We start from the raw sequence: 19,958 nt of genomic DNA on the forward strand, positions 1-19,958 counted from the left end.
ACAAGACAAGTGGCTCAGAGCAGGATGCTCTCAGAGATGATGTCAGGGTTGCCTTCACCCTGGAGCGGTGACCTTCCAATTTCCTTGGTCCTGGTACCTCCATTCCTCAAGATGATGCTCTTTTCTGCAATATTTCCAATTTCTGGAAATGATGCAGACCTGTGAATTCAACAGTTCAAATGTCCTGGATGGACAGACCAGGCCCCAGTGCCTGGCACACAGGAGGTGCTCATTAAAGGGTGGAGTGAGGGGGCCTGTTAGTGCTGTTTCTTGCCACAGACAACTCCCCTGCCGTCTTGTGGATGTGGCTGCACTTACTGGTCCCTGGCTGTTGGCTCCTGGCATACTCTTGGCTTCCGGTGTCTTTTTCTTCCCCCTTCTCCACTCTGCAGAGCACTCAGCAAACATTTAAAGCCGGTGACTGTGCCCTGTGGAAGGCACGAGATGGGAAGGGAGCAGGGAGGCTGCCTCGGGCTCACGGACTCAGTGTGTATGGACAGCCATGAAAGCTGAAAGTTTCCTCAGGAGAGCGGTTTGCTTCTGAGCAGACCAGGTATTCCTAAGACTGACTTCCCAAGACCCTGTGCTCATCCCCGCCCTGTGACATCCCCTGAGACCTTTCCATATCCTCCCCCCCTTGCCCCCACAGTGCCTATACACATGGTACTGCCACATTTTCTTGGAGGGTAGAGGGGCACCATTAGCCCACTTTACAGTAGTGGAGACTGAGGCCAGGAGAGGCAAGTCAGTTGTCCATGGAGGGTGAGGCAGAGTTGGGACTGAAGGCCAGGAACGTTTAATTCCAAAAACTCAGGATGGGGAGGCTGCTTGCAGTGGTTGTGCAGACCCAACAGGGGTTTCTGAGCTGGACACTTGGTGGCCACTGGGTGGGGAACACATGGGTTCAGGTTTCTCTGCTCCAACTCTTCTCGGACATGACTGAAGTCCGAGCAGACACAGCAGCAGCAGCAGCTCTTCTCAGAGCCTTTAATGGCTGCTGCGCACGGGATCCATGCATAAGTGGCTGCCTTTTCTTGGAGAATGCCTCTTTGCACTGGCTGCTGGGAAGCTCAGATACAAATCTGTGGCAAGTTAAACTCAGGTCTGTGTTCTAGTGGTTGTCTGCATTCCCATTCTGGGTATCCCTGGAATCTGAAAGAGGACATTTTCTCTTTTTTTAAGACTGTTTGTATACAATTCAGTTCAGTTGCCAGGCCTTGATTCCAGCTTGTGCTTCTTCCAGCCCAGTGTTTCTCATGATGTACTCTGCATATAAGTTAAATAAGCAGGATACAATATTATAGGATACAATAAGAGGTGATTAAGCCTTTCTCAGAATGATGTTTCATCCATTTGTTCATCCATTGGTCCAAGCAGCATCCGTTCTGGGCTCTTGCCTGAGGAGAGGGAACTCAGTTATCCATGACTTAGGTTCAGTCGCTCAGTTTTGTCCAACTCTTTGCAACCCCATGAATCGCAGCATGTCAGGCCTCCCTGTCCACCAACTCCCAGAGTTTACTCAAACTCATGTCCATTGAGTTGGTGATGCCACCCAACCATCTCATCCTCTGTTGTCCCCTTCTCCTGCCTTCAGTCTTTCCCAGCATCAGGGTCTTTTCAAATGAGTCAGTTCTTTGCATCAGGTGTCCAAAGTATTGGAGTCTCAGCTTCAGCATCAGTCCTTCCAATGAATATTCAGGACTGATTTCCTTTAGGATGGACTGGTTGGATCTCCTTGCAGTCCAAGGGACTCTCAAGAGTCTTCTCCAACACCACAGTTCAAAAGCATCAATTCTTTAGCGCTCAGCTTTCTTTATAGTCCAACTTTCACATCCATACATGACTATTGGAAAAACCATAGCCTTAATTAGATGGACCTTTGTTGGCAAAGTAATGTCTCTGCTTTTTAATACGCTTTCTAGGTTGGTTGTAACTTTCCTTCCAAGGAGCAAGCATCTTTTAATTTCATGGCTGCAGTCACCATCTGAGTGATTTTGGAGCCCAAGAAAATAAAGTCTGTCACTGTTTCTCCATCTATTTCCCATGAAGTGATGGGACCAGATGCCATGATCTTAGTTTTCTGAATGGATCTAGAATTTCCTCCAAGCCTTTGTTTTCAGGCCCCCAGCAAAGACCCACTGTTCTCTGCCTGGAGGTCAGCAGGATCTTGCTTACAGTCTGCCTATCACCAAAGAGGACACTGAGGTTGCAGTCACTGCCATGCCCAAGATTCCACATGTAGGTGGTGGAGCTGGGGCTTGTCCCATCTTGGCTCCAGGCCATGGGGCTGCTAACTCGAGGGCGTTGAGTGCTGTGGCAGAGGAATGGGACTTGAACCTTGACCTTCAGCTGTATATTGCGTCCTACCTCCTGTCCCACGGTTGCTCTTTACAGGAGAGGAGTGAGGGTCCTAAAGCCCTGGGAGAGAGAAGACTGCTCAGAGGCTGGTGTGGGTCTCTCCTGGTTTTCCCTGGAAGAATAAAGACCCCTAGAGTGGGTGGAGTAAGGCCACTGTGAGGATACTGCATGCCCACACCCTGGGGTGCCCTGTGCCAAGGTCTTTGCTGTTTGGATGTTGTCTCCACCCATGCCCGCCCGCCCCCCCCCCCCCCCATTTCCCATGTAAGAGACGGGTTAAGAGCTGGGTCTGGCCCAGCTGGCTGGCTGGCTTCTGCCCAAGTATTTAATGTGAGTGCCAGACTCACACAGGCAGCTGCCCACCTCCACAGCCCCACCTCAGAATAAACTGATTACTTCAGCCCCACGGGGACCCCTGCACAGCATGCGTGCCTCAGGGCTTTGGCCCAGGACCTCTCAGCACCTGCGAGACTCACTCACTGCCTGCACACCCATGTGTCCTGGCCCCTACCGTGTCCTGCCCATTGGGTATCTGTCCCCTTCTAGGGCAGAAGCTGGGTGATATACTGTATGTACTTTGTCCCTGCTGGGATCCTGTGAGTGTGAACGAAGATGGGGCATAGCAGAGTGCAAGCGGGCGCCTTGGAGCACTCTGGATGGCCGTGCACGCCCAAGCGCAGGGAGTGGCAGCAGGCTGAGGGGAAAGCAAGGCCTCCAGAGAGGCCAGATGTTTCCAGTCACATCTCTCATTCCCTCCAGCCAGATTCGAGGCCCAAACGCCGCCCCCCCACCCCCTGCCATGTGAGAAATTGCTCCTCCAATCTGGGCGGAGTCTCTGCCCCGCCGCCAACCCCACCAGGGAGCACGGTAGGTAGGTGGACACTGGGGGAGCTGGGTACAGCCCCCTAGCTCAGCCTCTAGAGTTTATGACTCGGCCAAAGAATGCATGTTGGGCTCAGCCAGCAGGCGGAGGGGAACTGGGCCAAATTTTACCTTCGCCTGTGCAGCCAGGGTTGGCCGCCGTGGCTGAAGAGGGGGAATCCTTTCTTCACCACTGCCTGTCAGGTCAGCAGTTGCTCAGCTGCTGGGGGTGGAGCTGGCACTGAGAGCCCCACATTCAGAGTGAAACCCATGGTGCCGCCAGTTAATCTTGGCACTAGCGCTGGGGGCAGGGCCCAGGGAGGAACTGAAAAGGAGACAAGGCCCATTCCCTTCTTGGCCTGGTCTACTTCCTCCCGGTGATCCTGTGGATCCAGAGCCAGGCAGGGCCAACCACACATGCAGGCGCAGGAACAAACCCTCTGTACTATTCTGTAGCCAGGAAATAGACATGGAGAGGCTGGCTGGCTGAGAGTGCTGCTGGGGGTATGGGGGCCCTGCTTCCCTGTGCTCTGTCTGGCATGTCCAGTGTCCATGTGGGAGCTGGGTGGGGCTCCCTGGCTGAGGAACTGGGTAGTAGGGGACATACAAGAGGAACTGGAAGGGTGATAATGCCCTGGCTGGTGGTCACTTAGGGTGGGATTTACTAGTCGTGTAGCTTCTCAGAGTGCATTCCCACTGTTCTCCATCCCAGACTGCTGTGTCCAACCACCAGGGCAGGACTGGCAGCTCCAAGACCTGCTGGGTGTGGGCCTGGACCAGGAAGAGCCTCTCTCCTAACAGGCTGCCCAGTCCTGCACTCACCATCCTTCTGCCAGAATCCTGGCACCTGTTTATCTGAAGCTCAGTTGAATGTATGGCTTTGGGATGGACTCTGGCACCACTCTGGCATACCCGTCTGGGCACAGGCTGGATGCTGTGCCTAGAACTCACCTTTGTTTCTGCCTCGTCTCCTCCTCCTCACCCGGTGCTGGCTTGACGGTGTGTGCATGCACGCATAACTAGTTGTGTCCAACTCTTGCAACCTCATGGCCTGTATGTAGCCCACTAGGCTCTAAAAAAATTTCCCGGCAAGAATATTGGAGCGGGTTGCTATTTCCTTCTCCAGGGGATCTTCCTGACCCAGAGTTGAAACCCAAGGTCTCTTGCATCTCCTGCATTGGCAAGTAGGTTCTCTACCAACCGAGCCACCAGGGAAGCCCTGGTTTGGTGGGGATTGTGGTTATTTTCAGGCACACCTCACTGTCTCTTAAAACAGCTGCTGAACGGAGGAGGGCACAGTTGGGTCTTGGCTGCCCCTTCCCCACATCTTATCTTCCTCAGGCCTCTGCTGAAAGCCACCATTGATCATGTCATGACTCTAGGGAAACAATCTTAGCCATTTTATCACAGGAGAAAGTGGAGGGGTGCTCTCCCTTCTGAGAAAGTGATGAGAGCTCCTGGGCCCTGGGAACAGACATCTGTAGGGTCAGCCAGGTTCAGTCAGGACCCTTTTGATGACTAAAGAGTAGGGGGTCATCTCCCACCCATTCTGAACCCCATGTGTGTTGAATGTCATGCAAGACTTCTGGGGCCTGCAGTTCTCTGGTTGGCTGTAACTAGGGCCAGCCTTGCCAGGCTGTGTTCCTTTGGGCACACTGGCAAAACAGCCCCAAGAGCCCATAGCTAAGCTACTCTGCCAACTCCCACCATGCCACCTCACCTGCGCCTCCTCCTGAGACTTGGAGGCAGAACAGAGTAGTCAGGTGAATGCTTTGAATGGGGGTTCACAACCTGATCTCTGCTTCCTCAGGCAAATTACTATCTCCAAAATTTGAGTTTCTTCTTTTTAAGATGTGGTGATAATATCTGCTTCCTGGGCTGTTGTTGGGCTGGGAGAGGTCCGTCCTGGTGGGGAGCCAGTGGAGGGGAGGAGAGGAGCTAAAGCCAATGTGAAAGGCCTGGGCCCTCGGCATGGTCAGCCAGCACCACAGAGGAAACTTGGGTTGGGATACACTCACCTTCCCTTTCTGGGTTTGCTGTGATGAGGTGATCAGCAGCGATTGTGACTGGCCAGAAGAATGGGTTGGGGGGTTTGCTGCACCAGTGGGAAGAGAAACAGGTGTCAGCCAGCAAATGGGTCAGAGCTAGAATGTCCACAGGTCAAGGTGAAGCAAAGACTGGCCCTCAGGCCCCGTTGGGTGCTGGGGAACTCAGTGTCTATGTCTGGGTGGGGGAGATAGTGCTGTAGTTACAGGCAGAGGATCCCCTGCAGGTTTCTGCTGGGAAGAATGCTAGAACCTACTCCAGGATCAGGGTGCCCACTGAGCAAGCTAGGCCCCTGGGGAGACTGCAGAGAAGAGCAGAGGCCTGGGTGGGTGAAGGGCCATCAGGGACAGGCCCTGAATGTCTGCATTGGTCTCCTAGAGCTCAAAGTCCAAGCTACAAGCAGCCTGCTCCAGTATCCAGGAGATCCGGCGATGCACACGTCTTGAGATGCCTGACAACCTGTACACCTTTGTGCTAAAGGTGAGTGGCAGCTTTCCACACATGTGGGGAACAGACACAGATCTCAGGAATTGCACACAGCTGTCCCTTCCTTCCTGCCAGGTGAAGGACCGGACAGACATCATCTTTGAGGTGGGAGATGAACAGCAGCTGAATTCATGGATGGCTGAGCTCCGGGCATGCACAGGCCAAGGGTGAGACCCAAGGGCTCCATCTTGACACAGCTTTTCCTGCTATTCCTGAGCTACCCAGTCCTTAACCCCCATCTTCTCTTGCAGACTCGAGACCACAGACCCAGAGCCGCACTTTCCCTCAGCCATAGAACCTGGCACGGCTGACTCTCCAAGGGGAAGCACAGATTCCTTGAACCAAGGTGAGGGGTCAGGGCCTCTGTCCTCCAGCACATCGGGACCCAGCCCAGGGCATAAAGCGCCCACAGAGGGTCACCATCACCCATCTCCTTCTCTACCAGGTGGTTCTCCTGGGGTGCTGCTGGATCCAGCCTGCCAGAAAACAGATCACTTCCTGTCCTGCTACCCCTGGTTCCACGGTCCCATCTCCCGGGTGAAGGCGGCTCAGCTGGTCCAGCTGCAAGGTCCTGATGCTCACGGAGTGTTCCTGGTGCGGCAGAGCGAGACGCGGCGCGGGGAGTATGTGCTCACGTTCAACTTCCAGGGCATCGCCAAGGTACGGGGCAAGGCGGCTGGGGCTGCACCCTGGCCAAATTAAAGGCCCCGAGGGGCCAGGGCCTGAGCCTACCTTTCTTCCTTTCCTGTAGCACCTGCGCCTGTCGCTGACCGAGCGGGGCCAGTGCCGAGTGCAGCACCTCCACTTCCCCTCGGTCGTGGACATGCTCCACCACTTCCAGCGCTCGCCCATCCCCCTCGAGTGCGGGGCTGCCTGTGACGTCCGGCTGTCCAGCTACGTGGTCGTCGTCTCCCAGCCACCAGGTGTGACCCTGATGCCCCTTGATAAAGGGGGTGGGGACCAAGACCTCCTGTTGTGTCCTTCCAGCACCTGCCTCCGCCCTGATAAGACTGACAGTGTGGTCTCTCTCTCGGTCACTTGTCCCCCAGCTTCCTCCAACACTGTTCTGTTCCCTTTCTCCCTCTCTCACTGGGATTCAGAGCTGGGCCTTCCCCACCTTAGCACTTCTGGCTGTCCACGGGGGCTTGGCCCAGAGGGTCTTCCAGGCCGATCCTCTCCCCCAGAGCAGATCTTCCACCTGGTGCCTTCGCCCGAGGAACTGGCCAACAGCCTGCGGCACCTGGAGCCCGAGCCCGCCAGTCGAGCCCGGGACTCAGACTATGAAATGGACTCCTCCTCCCGGAGCCGCCTACGGGCCATAGACAATCAGTACACGCCTCTCTGATGGGCCTCACGCTGCCCGGGGGAGCACAAGCAAGCAGAGATGTGAACTTGTGAATGTAACTTTCTTTCCTTCCTTCTAGAGAGAGATTCAAGGGACACTTTAACTGCTCATTCCAGTTTGGATGTGACCCTTCTATTAGGCCTGTTAAAGGGCCTCCTATAAGTTCCATTCTTACCTGGCTTTCTCCTTATTGTTTACAGTTGTAGTTCTTGTTCACGGATGTCACTAGGACCAGGCCCCATCACTCTTGAGAGGTGGCGGGCGGAGGGGGAGGGCCGGAGTCGGCAGTGGAAACTTGTTCTCTTTTTCACTGACACTGTCTGTCCCAACTGACAGACTTTCTACTTGGGGAGGGGGCCCATCAGGAAGCCCAAAACACTAACAAGCCCTGGATTCTCCTGTGGTTTTTCCCACTGTAGCTTCAGTCCATGCGGTAGGTCTGCTGTACCCAAGCCACAGGTGACCACACCTATCCTGCTTCAACTTTCAGCTTTAGGACAAAAGTTCTGGCAGATGGACAAGCTAAAGGTCAAAAATGATTTTAAACATTTTTACCTCAGATTAATTTTTCAAAGAAATCAGGTTTCAAAATTAAACCATTGCTTATTTCATTGCACTGTTTAATACCCATGCAATTTTTATAGTCAGAGACAGCTATGCAAACCTACTGACCAGGTTCCTGGTTCAAGCCAGTATGCCTGGCTTCCTTGTCTGTTACATTGTCAGGACAGTCACCTGTTGCTGAGGAGACACTGTCCTTCCTAAATGTAGAGAACTGAAGTGTGTCACTCTTTCAAGGAAATTCCAAGCAATTATTGAAAGAGGAGGGTGGCCAGGAACAGTTCCACCCTGGTGCCTTATGAAAAAAACTGAATTCTGGTTTACAGTAGCTTTATGGTGAGAGTTAAACTGAGGTGAGGGAGGGGCAAGGAAGAAAAGGGCTGCTGGGCCCTTTCTAGTAAATCTTTCACCAACAGGGCTGGCTTAGAGCCTCCAAGCCTCTAAAGGCTTATTAAATTATTCTACAAGGTTTTAGGCTCATTCTTAAGCCAAAATGGAAGCTAGGAAGCTGGTGCCACAGCTAATGAGAAACTCCTTTAATAGCCCACAATCGGTGTTCTGTTCCAGCAGTGACCACTGCTTCATCTAAGACTATGTGTGCATGGATACACAGGCACCCATAACCTCTACCATCCCCAGAGGTCCTGCAGTCGAATCTCCATCTGTACTTGCCTTTTACAAGTGACACAATTCATAGGGGGCTAGCTCCTCCCACAACTTTCATGCAGAGGCTCAGAAACAAGGGAGGCAGTGACCCAGCGAGTCAGCTGCTTCTGGTGCCAGCAGAGCCATTCAGTATAGCTGCCAGGCTCACCCAAGTGGCTTCTAGGAAACTGGGAGTTTTATTAGCACAGCTTAACATTTACAGATATATCAATCAAAGGCTAAAATTAAACCTTGGCCTAGACTGACTACTGCCTGCCTTATCTGGGGTGAGGGGTGTGTCTGTTCCAGCCATTCTCTGTACTCCAGGAGGTCAGACTTTAGGAGGGGCAGGGAGGTAAGCAGCCACCTCGCTTCACTACTTTTAAAACCAACACTCCTGGCAGTCCAGTGGTTAGGACTCTGGACTTCCACTGCTGGGTGCACGGGTTCAATCTCTTGTTAGGGAACTAAGATCCTTCAAAAAATGTATATAAAACTAACACTCCTGGGTGGTTTCACAGATGGTAATGCATATCCAACCCTGATCTATGGTTGTGGTCCACTTCTAAGGGCCACATTTTCTACACATCAAGCATTACTGAGTAATGAATGCTAAGCAAAGCGCAGACCAGGAGGGTAAACGTAGAGATATGACACCTATAAGCCTGGGGCACTCATTTCCTAACAGCCTCTCAACATACAAGTCTCAGGTAGTGCCAAGAGGCTAGCCAGGCCCAGCAAGCTCACAGCTCTGCCTGACTGGCTGCAAAGTACAAGCTCAGAATCCGTGACATAGTCACCCACTTCCAGACAGCTTCAGTGTAAAGTGTTCAAGAAAAACATTTCTTGACTAAATGTGTCTGAGTTACCCGGACAGTTCAAATACATTCCAACAAAAAGGCCCCTTGTGGCCTAGGAAGAAGTGACACTAAGCCAATGCCTTTCCTTTCTGCTAGAGCAGGTTGAGCTGGAGAAAGGGGGAGCAGTGGGGCCCAGGGCGTGCTGCCCTCACAGGCAGTGAGGCAGCAACCTTGATAGCTGCAGCCAGCCCACCGCAGTCAGAGCACGTTCCACCACCCTCTTTCCAGCCCCAATGTGACCACTGCTGCTGGCAAGAGACCACGCCGGCAGCCTCTGCTGAGAGCCAGGCTCTGAGTGCCAAACGGACACTGAGTTATCACCAGCCTTTTGGTTATCTCTAATGACAGATGATGACAAGGATGGCCTGACTGCTCCCAGCACCATCACTTCCTTTACCTGACGTTAATGAACTTTTACAAACTAACAGTCACCAGCACCAAAGAATTAAGTCAACTAACCTGCCTTGAATTTTAGACCAGCAATCCATATGGCTTTATCTGGCATAAATCTTCTGCCTTTGATCATTTCTGGACCGTGTAGGAAAAAGGAATAGCAAATCATTAAAATCTTAAGCCAGAGAACACTATTTTTACATAACAGTTTCTTAACCTAAAATCAAGGCCTTGAACTCTTCCCTAAGGGTTGCCTGAGATTCCTTCATGCTGTTATTCAGGGCTAAGTTTGTGGGCTGAGTGCTAACACCTCCTACAAGCTAGAGGAACTTGATAGTTGATTATCCACTGCCTCTTAACAAGGACACATCTGACACCCAGTGTTTAGCTGGAATAAACAGCACATTGTGATGACAACACAGAATGGATTCATCTTGTATCATTATAGGCAGAAGGTCTATTTGGAAAATTTTTATGTATTGTTTATGTACTGTATAAGTAACTTATTCTTGAATACAAATTTTGCTATAATGTACAAATTGCTACATGTGAATTAAAACAGGTTTTGGAATCTTGATTAGTTAACTGCAGTATTTAAAGGTTCTATTATGACTACACTCTCTGAAAAATAGCTATTTTTCCAGTTTATCCTCCTCCCACAAAACCAAGACACCTAACAAATGCTTAGGGTTTATCTTGTGCATTGCTGTATCCTTTCAGCCCTCTGGATTCCTTTATTACAACTGTGAGTGTGTGTCTCCTGCCCCCTACTGGTAAAACACAGATGCCTGAATCAGGACAACCTCTGACTTATCTGGGTTCCGGAGATATTAAAAAGGAAGCTTACAGAATCAACGTCAGGCTGAGGACGGGGACCTTCGGTGCTGCCCAACTCTGGCCAGCCTTCCTCCTTCTGAAGCAGACCTCTAGCCACCACAGAGAACATCTCTCAGTCTTGTCTTTTTTCTAGAGATACCTTGAACCAGAACTAAAGGTGAAGAAGAAAAATCATTTGACAGCTAACCTTCAAGGGTATTAAGAAAGCAGTCAGCCCTCCTGCCCTGATACTCAGTATCCTATAATGGAAATAGCTCATACAAACACACATTAACTTGGTATCAGTTTTTAAAACTTTTTTTATTTTTTAATTTTTTTTAAGTTTTTATTTTATATTATCTACAAAGTAAAAGTTTTTCCCTTAACTTAAAAGTTGAACCACTGCAGACAGTGATTACTTCATCAAACTTGATTTATAAATAATAATCCGTCAGTTTGACGGTAAGAATTTACTGAACCTTTGTCAAGTTTAGTAAAAGGGTGTTCCAAGTCTTGATTTTTTTTTTTTTTAGCGGTAATAGCAGCAAGAATCACTCTTGTTACTTCTTTTGCTAGCTGATGTGTTGTTCATGACTTTCAAGGGTCATTAAAAAATAAATAACTTCCAGTTTCAGCAAGCAGAGCTGGGGTACTTGCGGGACTTGGAAACAGCATATGGAATTATGGAACAGCCCACAAGTTCCTAAATGCCTCTACTCGGTCCAAATATCTTCCACTGCAAGTGAACTGTTAGCATTCCTATTGGATGTTACAAGAAATCAACATATATTTTTTCAAAACAAAATAATGAAATTCTAGTTTTCTGTGCTTCCAGTTGGTAGAAGCAGTAGAAGGGAGGAGGGAATTTGGCCTTTCGGTTCCTCCAGGGCAGCCTTACAACTGCTGTTGGTGGTGGGCTTGTACTGTAAAAAAGAAAAGTGAATATTTAAACAGAAAACTGGCAACACTTGCACATTAGCCTAGTGTTTCTGCAGCACATGACTGTAAGCTATCCTTCTGCTAGCTGAACAAGACTCAAAATTTAATTCACTCTGTACCCTCCCAACCCCCCAGCATCTGTACCAAAATGGGGAGAGGTAGGTGGGTGGGTAGAAACAGACCAGTCAGACATAAAACCATTTCAGATAAAACTCCCAGAAGAGTTGTTGTTCATGGGGTACAAAAAAGGCCTTAACATATCCCCTCCCCAAATAATAGCCAAGCACCAGTGCTGCTTTCAGAGTAACAGGTTAGACTGTGAAATCTCGCCATGGCCGCTGCCATCAAGTACTAGCGCACAATCACAGGCATTCTCTTCCTGTCAGGGCATAGACTGGAGCTAATTCTATACTCAAAACCAATCCATACACAGCACTTTCTCATCAGTAGTAGTCTCCAGAGCTACAGTCAAACTCTGCCATGGTGGTAACCCCCCACATGCCAGACTGTTGGGACTCAGGAAGGAAAACACTGCCCTGTCCAGCCTAGCATAACAAGGAAGGCCAACTGAGTCCTAAGCATGCATCAGCTACACAGAATGCTGCTGCTGCTTCTCATCAAGCCAGATCCTATATACCATCAGAACACACACAGCCTAGGCTCCCGGAAGCCTCAGGTCCTGACACTGAACTGATCATCACAGTCCCTACTGTGCACACTCTGACGGGTCTTGCTAGTTCTCGGATGCGGGGCTTGAAGCGCTGGCCCTGCCTGCCATTCGACCTGTGCGAGCAGAATGCTTTGGGGTGCCCGGCGGCCCCTGCACACACACGCCTCACCTGAAGGGTGCGTCATATAAGGGAAATGCGCTGTTGTCGAGACTGGAATGGGCTGTAGTGCACTTTGAGCGAGGGCGGCCTGGGGACCGCCGGGTGGCTGTGTCGTCATTAGCATCATTGGCGCATGGGCAGCTGGATGAGAAGGAACCATTCCTGACTGTACATGAGCCTGAAACAGAGAGCTCTTTTACGCATACAGGCAACATCTCCAGCTTAAACAACATGTCAACTGTGTTCCTTTCACTGGGTTGGGGCTCTCAGGAAAGGGCAACAGTGGGCCCTCAGGGCCCTTTCTTTTCTCTGGGGACATTCCCTACTGGATCCATTAGTTGACCTATAGACATGCTTCACCTTTTGGCAGATTCTGCAAGGCTGAGGGGGCAGGCACCCAACGAGCCTTGGTAACAGTCAGGGCTGCCATGTCCTAGGCTTCAGCATTTCTGATGACTGGATTCTATGTATGGGGCAAGGTCTTCACAAAGCTAAGAAGATCCCTGATCCAAGCGCAGCTTTTTCAAACTAATAGGAGGCTACATGCAATGATGCTTCTAGACTCTGGCTTCCATGTGGGGCCTGAATTATCCCTTTCAGGTAAGAAAGCAGATTATTACATTGTAAGTGGGAACTGTTAACTCCTGTTCTATATTCTCTTTGCTCCTCCCCTGCTTCTCGCCTGCTCACCAGCACACCTCAGTGAAGAATGAGTCAAGGCAGTGAGAAACTCTCAGGCTCCTTTGCTCTGCTGAAAGATCTGCCGATAAAGCAGCAGCAGCAGGAGTTGCAGTGAATGGCTCCAGTTAGGTGGGGAAGGGTAATCTGAAATCATCAGGGCCAACCCAGTGTCCCTGTACCAAGTGATAGTGAGTTCAACCACGTCTCCCTGTCAAATTGGAAAGGTTTTAGCCCAAACAGCTGGACCCCAGCTCTGCAAAGATTTGCAGAGCGAGGAGGATGAGTCCTCAATTCCTCCTCCAATACTGTGCACCATGATATAAGCCTTGAAGGAAACCCTGTTTTGACTCTAACACGTTCAAGTAGACCCAGGGCACATCTGGACTTCCCTGCAGATGTTAACCTTTTTGTTCTTTCAGCACAAAAACACAAAAGTGAGGTTTTAGGAACCCCAACTTAGATATAAATTCACGTTACTACTTAGCCACCAGCCTCTGCTAGACATCTACCGGCCCCCAGGTCTCACAAAGCTCCTGATTCAGCCAAACAATGCTGCCCCACACTTGACCAAACCACCTCCCCTCCCCACCATCAAAAGCAACTCATCCACTGCAGTGCACCACACTACAGAACCTGCCCGTTTGCTGGGGAGGATGCCCAGACTTCCCAGAGCTGTGGAACTCTAGTTACAAGGTCGCCTTCTGAGAGTTAGCTCCAACTGAGCAGCATCTCCAGCCCCACCATGCCAGAGCCTCAGGGGTGCACTGCTTGACATGAAACGGAGTTCAGTGAGGCAGTTTAAGCTGAGACCTGCCTAAGAGAGTTCTGTTATGAAAGCAGCAAAAAGAGACATCAAATACAGCCAATCCACCCTTAACAGCTCCAGGGAGGGCCTCAAAGGACAGTGTTAAAAGTCCAACTTCAGTGCAGCTCCTTCTCCTCATTAAGACAATTCAAATTGGCCCTGGATCGCATTGGACTTTAGTCAGCAGCAACCACACCTTTCAACCTTTAGAAACTTATGCTAGAGGTGAGCCCCAAGTGCTTCCGGATCTGCTCTTTAAGAAAAATGGGAACACCTGGGCGCTTCCAGCTTCAAATCACACAGCACCAATGTACAAGGCCAAGTCCTTTCAAGAAGTACAACGTATGGTCAAAGCAGATTTAGGAATAGCCAGGGAAACAAATGGAGAGATTTCTTAGGAACTCAGGTGACTAACATTCAAGTGGACAGTCCCAGGGCAGTCATCTCAGAGTTGAGAATTTGTAAAATCCCATCTTGTTTGCCAGACCTGTGTGTGTGTGTGTCAGAGAGAGAGAGAGATAGGTGTGGGGGGAGTATGTGTACATATACGTGTATATATAGCAACGAGAAAGCTATATAAACAGAAACAGAGCAATGCAGACACAGTAAGGAAAGAACTAGGTTGCATTCCAGAGTCAAAGGTATTTTTAAGGCCTCAGTTGGGAAATGTCAAAAGACTGACCAATCAGCAACTTCACTGATCCCATTACAAAACCACACAAACATTCATTTAAGGCCAGATCACATGTATTTGAGTGGGAAAGAAGAGACAAGCAGATGGCATCACACACAGGGGTTCCTAGCTTGAAGAACATCTGGCTCTTTGCTGCTTATCTGATAACTTTCATATCCTACTTGGTCTTCACAAAAAGTTGGCTAAAGCAGGTTTACCTGAGGTACATGGGCCATGTGGGGTGGATTGGTGTAAGCCGGCTGAACATGAGAAGGATGAATGGTAAAGACGGTCTGCTGTGCTGCTGGGAAACTATTCTGTGGAGACTGTGTATTGGAGGCAGGTGTCATGGAAGGTGGGGTTGGCGCAAGCCCCGCATGGTAAATGGCAGACTGCTGCTGTGGACTGGCCAGATGGAGAGCCTGAGCGGCCTGGTGCTGATGGTGCTGCAAAGTGACAGCAAAGAGTACAGATTAAGAGACATTCTTTTCTGGGATACAAGCCTGATTGTCAGACTGCAAGCCCTCAACCAAGCAGTGGGAACCAAGAGTACTGCTCCAGGGAACTGGAGCAAAGAGCTCCTTAAGTGCCTTCTTAAAAAGCACAACTAAAGAAACTAATAGGAAAACAAACAAAATCGTATAACATAAACATTAGAAATGACAGTTTTAAAAAAGTTCCAAGCAAATTCCTTGTTAGAATTTTCTATATTGGTAAAATTTTCAGAACTTACCTAACCACCTTATTCTCAGTATGTACCTTAAGGTGATTAAAACTGGGGGCACAGCCTGCAGAGCTGTACGCTGGCTCCTAGGTGAGGCAGGGCTGCTAAGTGTTTTGATCACGTGGTACCTAGCATCTTGCCTGGCACTGGAAAAAACACTCAGTAAACAGAACGATGCGGCGATTCTGGTGAAGGCCTCTGAGTGTCTTACCTGAACAGGACTGGGCGCAGGATGGCTCCCACCATGCTGGCTTTGCTGCTGTCCGGTGGGCGTAGCTGAAGGCTGAGGATGTGGAGTATGTGGGTGCAGGGTGGCATTAGGGTGCGCATACTGCTGAGCAAGGGAGCCAGTGGAAACTAAAGTGAAATAAAAAGGAGTGTGTATAATTGATGTGTGTGGTAGTCTTCATTGCACTTCTATGCCTCATCAACTTTCAGCTCAACAGCTTTCTTGATGCTCAATGCCTAACCCATCTCTATATTTGACTCCATTTAATCCATCCACTTCTTGAAAAAAAAAAGAAGTCAAGTTACTGCTTACCAATCAGACTAGCATTTTATTCAAATAACATACATACTATATCTAAATCTGATCAGTTTAAATTTACTTTTATAACAGTCACTAGGTTTTCCTGAAAAAGCAACTTAAAAGCACAGACAGAAATAATTCAATCTTTCTCTATCACAAACACACACACACACACACACACAGTAGCTCAAGGCCATCATCTGGCTAACCTCACCATGCTACTGCCCTGGAGCTGGCGCAGTGTCCTATGGGCACAGATGGTATCAAAGCTGCAGGAAGGGGCTGGATAAGGTGTGTGGCAAGGTCAGGGCTCTATCTTCAGGGCCAAATGACCACAATCTCTCTCAGCTGATTACAGAAGCCACTTTGCTGCTCAGTTTGTTCCCTGGGCCTCCCCGCTCAAGATCTCTCACCTTTGTTTTATAATTTAGGATTACCTAAACTATGTATTTAGGAAAACTGAACTCCCTTCAAAGCATCACAGCCTTTAGAAAAAATTTTACTAGTTAGGGTAACTTCAAAGGAAATATGATGATTTAGTTTAAGTAAAAATGTGTTCATTGAAGGTAAGAATGCAAAGCCAATTCTTTGTAACTGTCAGCACTGACCATACGTTGGCACAAAACAGGGAGATCAGATATTTGTTCATGTCATCCCAATACAGCAATCTGAGAATCAAAAGCACAAGACAGGTTCACTGCTTCCGGTGACTACTAATATAGCACACTGATACAAATCTAACCATGATGTGGCTATGAGTTGAGGACAGTCTTCTCAAGACATACCTCTTAGAAGTCAATGTGTGACTTCCGGCCTTCTCTCAAATCAATCCTGAAATCCCTGAGAAGCTATGCCCATACACAGAAACAATTTCAAAATACTTCCTCATGTTCTTCATATGATGTTACGCACAGGGAACTCATAGGGAGAAGCAAGCACCTTTGGGATCAGGCACCCTAACTCCAGTAGTCTAGTAGGCCGGCTGCTGAGAGTCACCAGCAGAGATGGCTCTGGGTGAATCCCATGTAAATGTTATGCAGAAGGTTAGGCACATGAAACAATTCTATAATACTTGACATTGTAGGGCCAGGGGCTACCAACATTCCAGCCCAACTGGTTATCTCCTCAACTGCATAGGTACCCTTTAAAGAGAGAAGGAGAGGCAAAGAGCCAGCGCTAGGATCACCTGTGCATCCACGGCTAACACCTAGTGGGAGTATATACTAAGTTAACATCTAGATTAGATTCAACAAAGCACTTCTGTTTATACACTGGGAAAATCCCCTAACTATAACAGTTAACATACATTGAACATATTAACAAGAAAAACTGGCAACATATTCTCTGGGTGTTTTTTTTTTAACAAGTCAGTGACTGATACCTGGGAGGTGGAAAAAAATAATGTACTAACAGCTTTCTTGAATTTCACAATCCCATGAATTTATGAAAATAGTGTCTTTTCCCCTACTTCATTGGCTTATTAAAAGGCCATTCATCATCATTTAAATTAACTTGCAGATCTCCACAAACTGTCTAGGCACTTGGTCTAAAAGACTTGACATAAATTTTGAACCTCTGCTCTTGTAAATCTTAAACTGGAAAGCAATTCCTAAATCCAAATTCTTATTTATAAAGTTTCATAGAGGTAGACTATAGAATCTCATAGGGTTTCTACTTATTTAACCATATTTATTCAAGAAATTTTTGTACTGAAAATTTAACTTTCCTTTCTAATTACTCTGTAAGCAAAGTAATAAGAAAATAAAAAGTAACATCAACCAACTCTAGCTGGGTGCTATTTGATTTTCACACGTTAAAAAAAAAAAAAAAAAGAATGGCCATTACAAAGAATAATTATGCCCATGAACTCTCATAATTAACTAATTATCCACCAATTAGAAAAATGTTAAAACCTTGATATTACTTTGAGAAAAATAAAGACAGAAGTATTTTTTATCATGCATTTTTAAAAGGCACCTCTGGATTTATTTGCCAATACTAAAAGGCTATCTATATCTCATTTACATTCATAGCACAAATACTTCAAGTAGTCCGAGCTGAATGTGTAAAAAAACCCATCTTCTCCCTATCTGAACATCAATAAACTACAATGCATTATAAGAAAAATTAAGCAGATTTAAACAGACATCATAGGCTGGAAAATAAAATGTAAGCATGTCTGATTAGAAATATCTTCCTCTGTTTATCGTCTTTCTGAAAAGACGCTTGCTAAGCAAGTACCTTATCCAGGAATTCTTTTCCCCTTCAAATACGAAAACTGAGTAGCTAATTGGGGAAAATGTAGAAACTAGACTTTAATAGTAATAACAAAAATATACTTTGGTTCCTTGAAAGCTCACTTCAGAAAGTAACAAACACAGCTAGGGTAGAAGGGAAATTTTTAAAAGAGGAGGAGGGGTTGGGGTGGGGGGGGCAGAGAGAGAGAGAGAAAGGAACCAAGTTAGAGTAAATGAGGAAAGTAAGAGAATTAGGGAAAGGGAAAAGTGGAGAGTGAAAGGCAGAAAATTCTGGGCTTTCTTAAACTAAATCTATCATTTACCTGCTATTATTATACATACTCATTAGCTAAAGATTCCAGAGAGGTTAAAAATAAAGTGATTTTTCTTAAAAATTCTGATTTAGCTCTCCACCAGATAACCACAGTCCAAAAAGTTTTCTAGGCCATAACTGATCCTACTGAAGCCAACTGAGTCCACAGAGCTGTGCATTTAATTTCTAACTAGGTTTTCTCATTTTTGGCCTTGGATGCACAAGTCATGCGAGATCACCAGCACGGCAAAACCTCAAAAATGAAACAAAATCTTCCAACGTTTAGTTTCGATGGTAAAATCAGAAGCAAAGAAGTGAAGGAAAGTGGAAAACTTTAAAAGGGGAATAAAAGGCAACTAGACCAAAAAAAAACAGGGCAAAAAGCTTATTTAGAAGGAGGTGGGGTATAAAGCAGCAAATTAAATCACAAACTGCAGCCCCGCTATTAGTTTCTTTTAAAAAATACTGATATTCTCTTTTAGGGAAACTTGTGCTAAGGCAGTTAATGCTTAGGTGTGGTGATTAAGCTTTTAGCTACTTACCAGGAAACTGACTCCAAATCTACTAACAGAGACAGTAAGATGGTGAGGATAACTACATTTGAGACCTCAAACTGAGTACATTAGAATTACTGACACTGTCTTTTATATACTATACCACATACAGAATTCCCCTTCAATAGTTATATACACAGCAAGACTCCTTTTTAAAGAGCATCTATTAAAGGATTAAATTTGTTAACATTTCCTAGCACCAAATAAATAATATGTACGCACTTATTTTTGGATACCAAGGCACAATTAATGTCAAAATGTTTTCTCAATGCTTTTTAAAATTTGCCACCTAGTATATTCAGACATTCAGTTATTCCAAAATAATTTAAAATTTAGTCTCTATGATAACATTTTCATCCTTAATAGTCTTGAGAAAACAGTATTTCACATAAAGTGACCACATACTACACTATCATCCGTTTCTGCAAGTTAGTGACTTCCCCTTCCAAATACCAAAAGTCCATGAATAAGCCTTAAGATTTCCCTACAAAGAGAGAAAACAAACCTTACAAGTTCATTTCTAAAAGAAATCCCTGCTCAGACTTTCTCCATTTAAGAGCAATCATCTACCTTTCCACTGCTGAGAGGGGCTGGTGTTACTCAAGGTAATCTCTGGTGGCTGCTAGATCATGTTTTCCTGCTTAAGTTCAAGACATCCATGAGGTGTCTGCTACCTGAATATTTTAAACCTGTAGTCATGCAAGGATTGAAAATACAGGAACGCTTCTCCCGTAGTATTTCAACCCTACTCAAATAAAAATCCTTGTAAGAATAGATTTTTTCTTACCAGGATATATATTTTTAAAAAAATTGTATATTTTACACTTGTGGCTTGTTTTGCTTTGCTATGAAAAAAGGCTGTTCAGGAAGATTTTCTCTGAACAAGGAATGTATTAGGCATTCCGAAACAGTCACATATTTGCTTGGTATGCAAAAATTTATTTCTGAAACAAGTCAATTTTTAAATTAACTCCAGCTTTCTTAAGCTGGGTTATACTTCCTTTTTAAAAACTCTGAATTATTTTCAGATATATGTATTTTTTAATGATTTTGTCTGGCACAAGGAAAAGATTGCTCAACAAGTCTACTCCCTTAACATGTATTCTTTAAAAAGTGTTTTACTGTTCAAATTAAAATTAGTATAAAAAACCCAACTCACTGGCAAAGTAGAAAGAAGGGCTTGTCTCCTTGTTGTATGGTAATTTGGGACATGCTGAATTTAGGAAATAGAAAGGTTAATTAGCCTTTTAAGGTGTGCATTTTCCTAATTTTCTGGAAAGGTTGACATATTTAGTAATTTCT

The 19,958-nt window shown here is 46.8% G+C and overlaps 2 protein-coding genes across 15 annotated transcripts in view; one reads left to right on the forward strand and one right to left on the reverse strand.

Moving 5' to 3' along the window:
* The window catches only part of SH2B3 (SH2B adaptor protein 3), a 37,535-nt gene extending 27,395 nt beyond the window's left edge, over nt 1–10,140 (forward strand). For 2 of the 6 annotated variants that reach the window (XM_061384811.1, XM_061384812.1), the window contains 4 exons: nt 5,644–5,918; nt 6,003–6,097; nt 6,197–6,411; nt 6,503–10,140. In XM_061384811.1, coding sequence (XP_061240795.1) covers nt 5,644–5,918; nt 6,003–6,097; nt 6,197–6,411; nt 6,503–7,096 — 1,179 coding nt within the window. In that variant the 3' untranslated portion in view covers nt 7,097–10,140. The remainder of the gene's footprint in view (nt 1–5,643; nt 5,919–6,002; nt 6,098–6,196; nt 6,412–6,502) is intronic. The other 4 variants (XM_061384817.1, XM_061384816.1, XM_061384813.1 and 1 more) reach the window with 4 other exon arrangements.
* A 533-nt stretch (nt 10,141–10,673) lies between these two features.
* ATXN2 (ataxin 2) overlaps nt 10,674–19,958 on the reverse strand; it is a 101,621-nt gene continuing 92,336 nt past the window's right edge. For 5 of the 9 annotated variants that reach the window (XM_061384801.1, XM_061384800.1, XM_061384795.1 and 2 more), the window contains 5 exons: nt 19,816–19,869; nt 15,235–15,380; nt 14,518–14,745; nt 12,150–12,318; nt 10,674–11,294 (listed from right to left, as the gene is read on the reverse strand). In XM_061384801.1, the coding sequence (XP_061240785.1) occupies nt 11,266–11,294; nt 12,150–12,318; nt 14,518–14,745; nt 15,235–15,380; nt 19,816–19,869 (626 nt within the window). In that variant the 3' untranslated portion in view covers nt 10,674–11,265. The remainder of the gene's footprint in view (nt 11,295–12,149; nt 12,319–14,517; nt 14,746–15,234; nt 15,381–19,815; nt 19,870–19,958) is intronic. The other 4 variants (XM_061384797.1, XM_061384796.1, XM_061384798.1 and 1 more) reach the window with 3 other exon arrangements.

This window comes from Bos javanicus, chromosome 17, assembly GCF_032452875.1.
Source record: "Bos javanicus breed banteng chromosome 17, ARS-OSU_banteng_1.0, whole genome shotgun sequence".
Taxonomy (NCBI): Eukaryota; Metazoa; Chordata; class Mammalia; order Artiodactyla; family Bovidae; genus Bos; species Bos javanicus.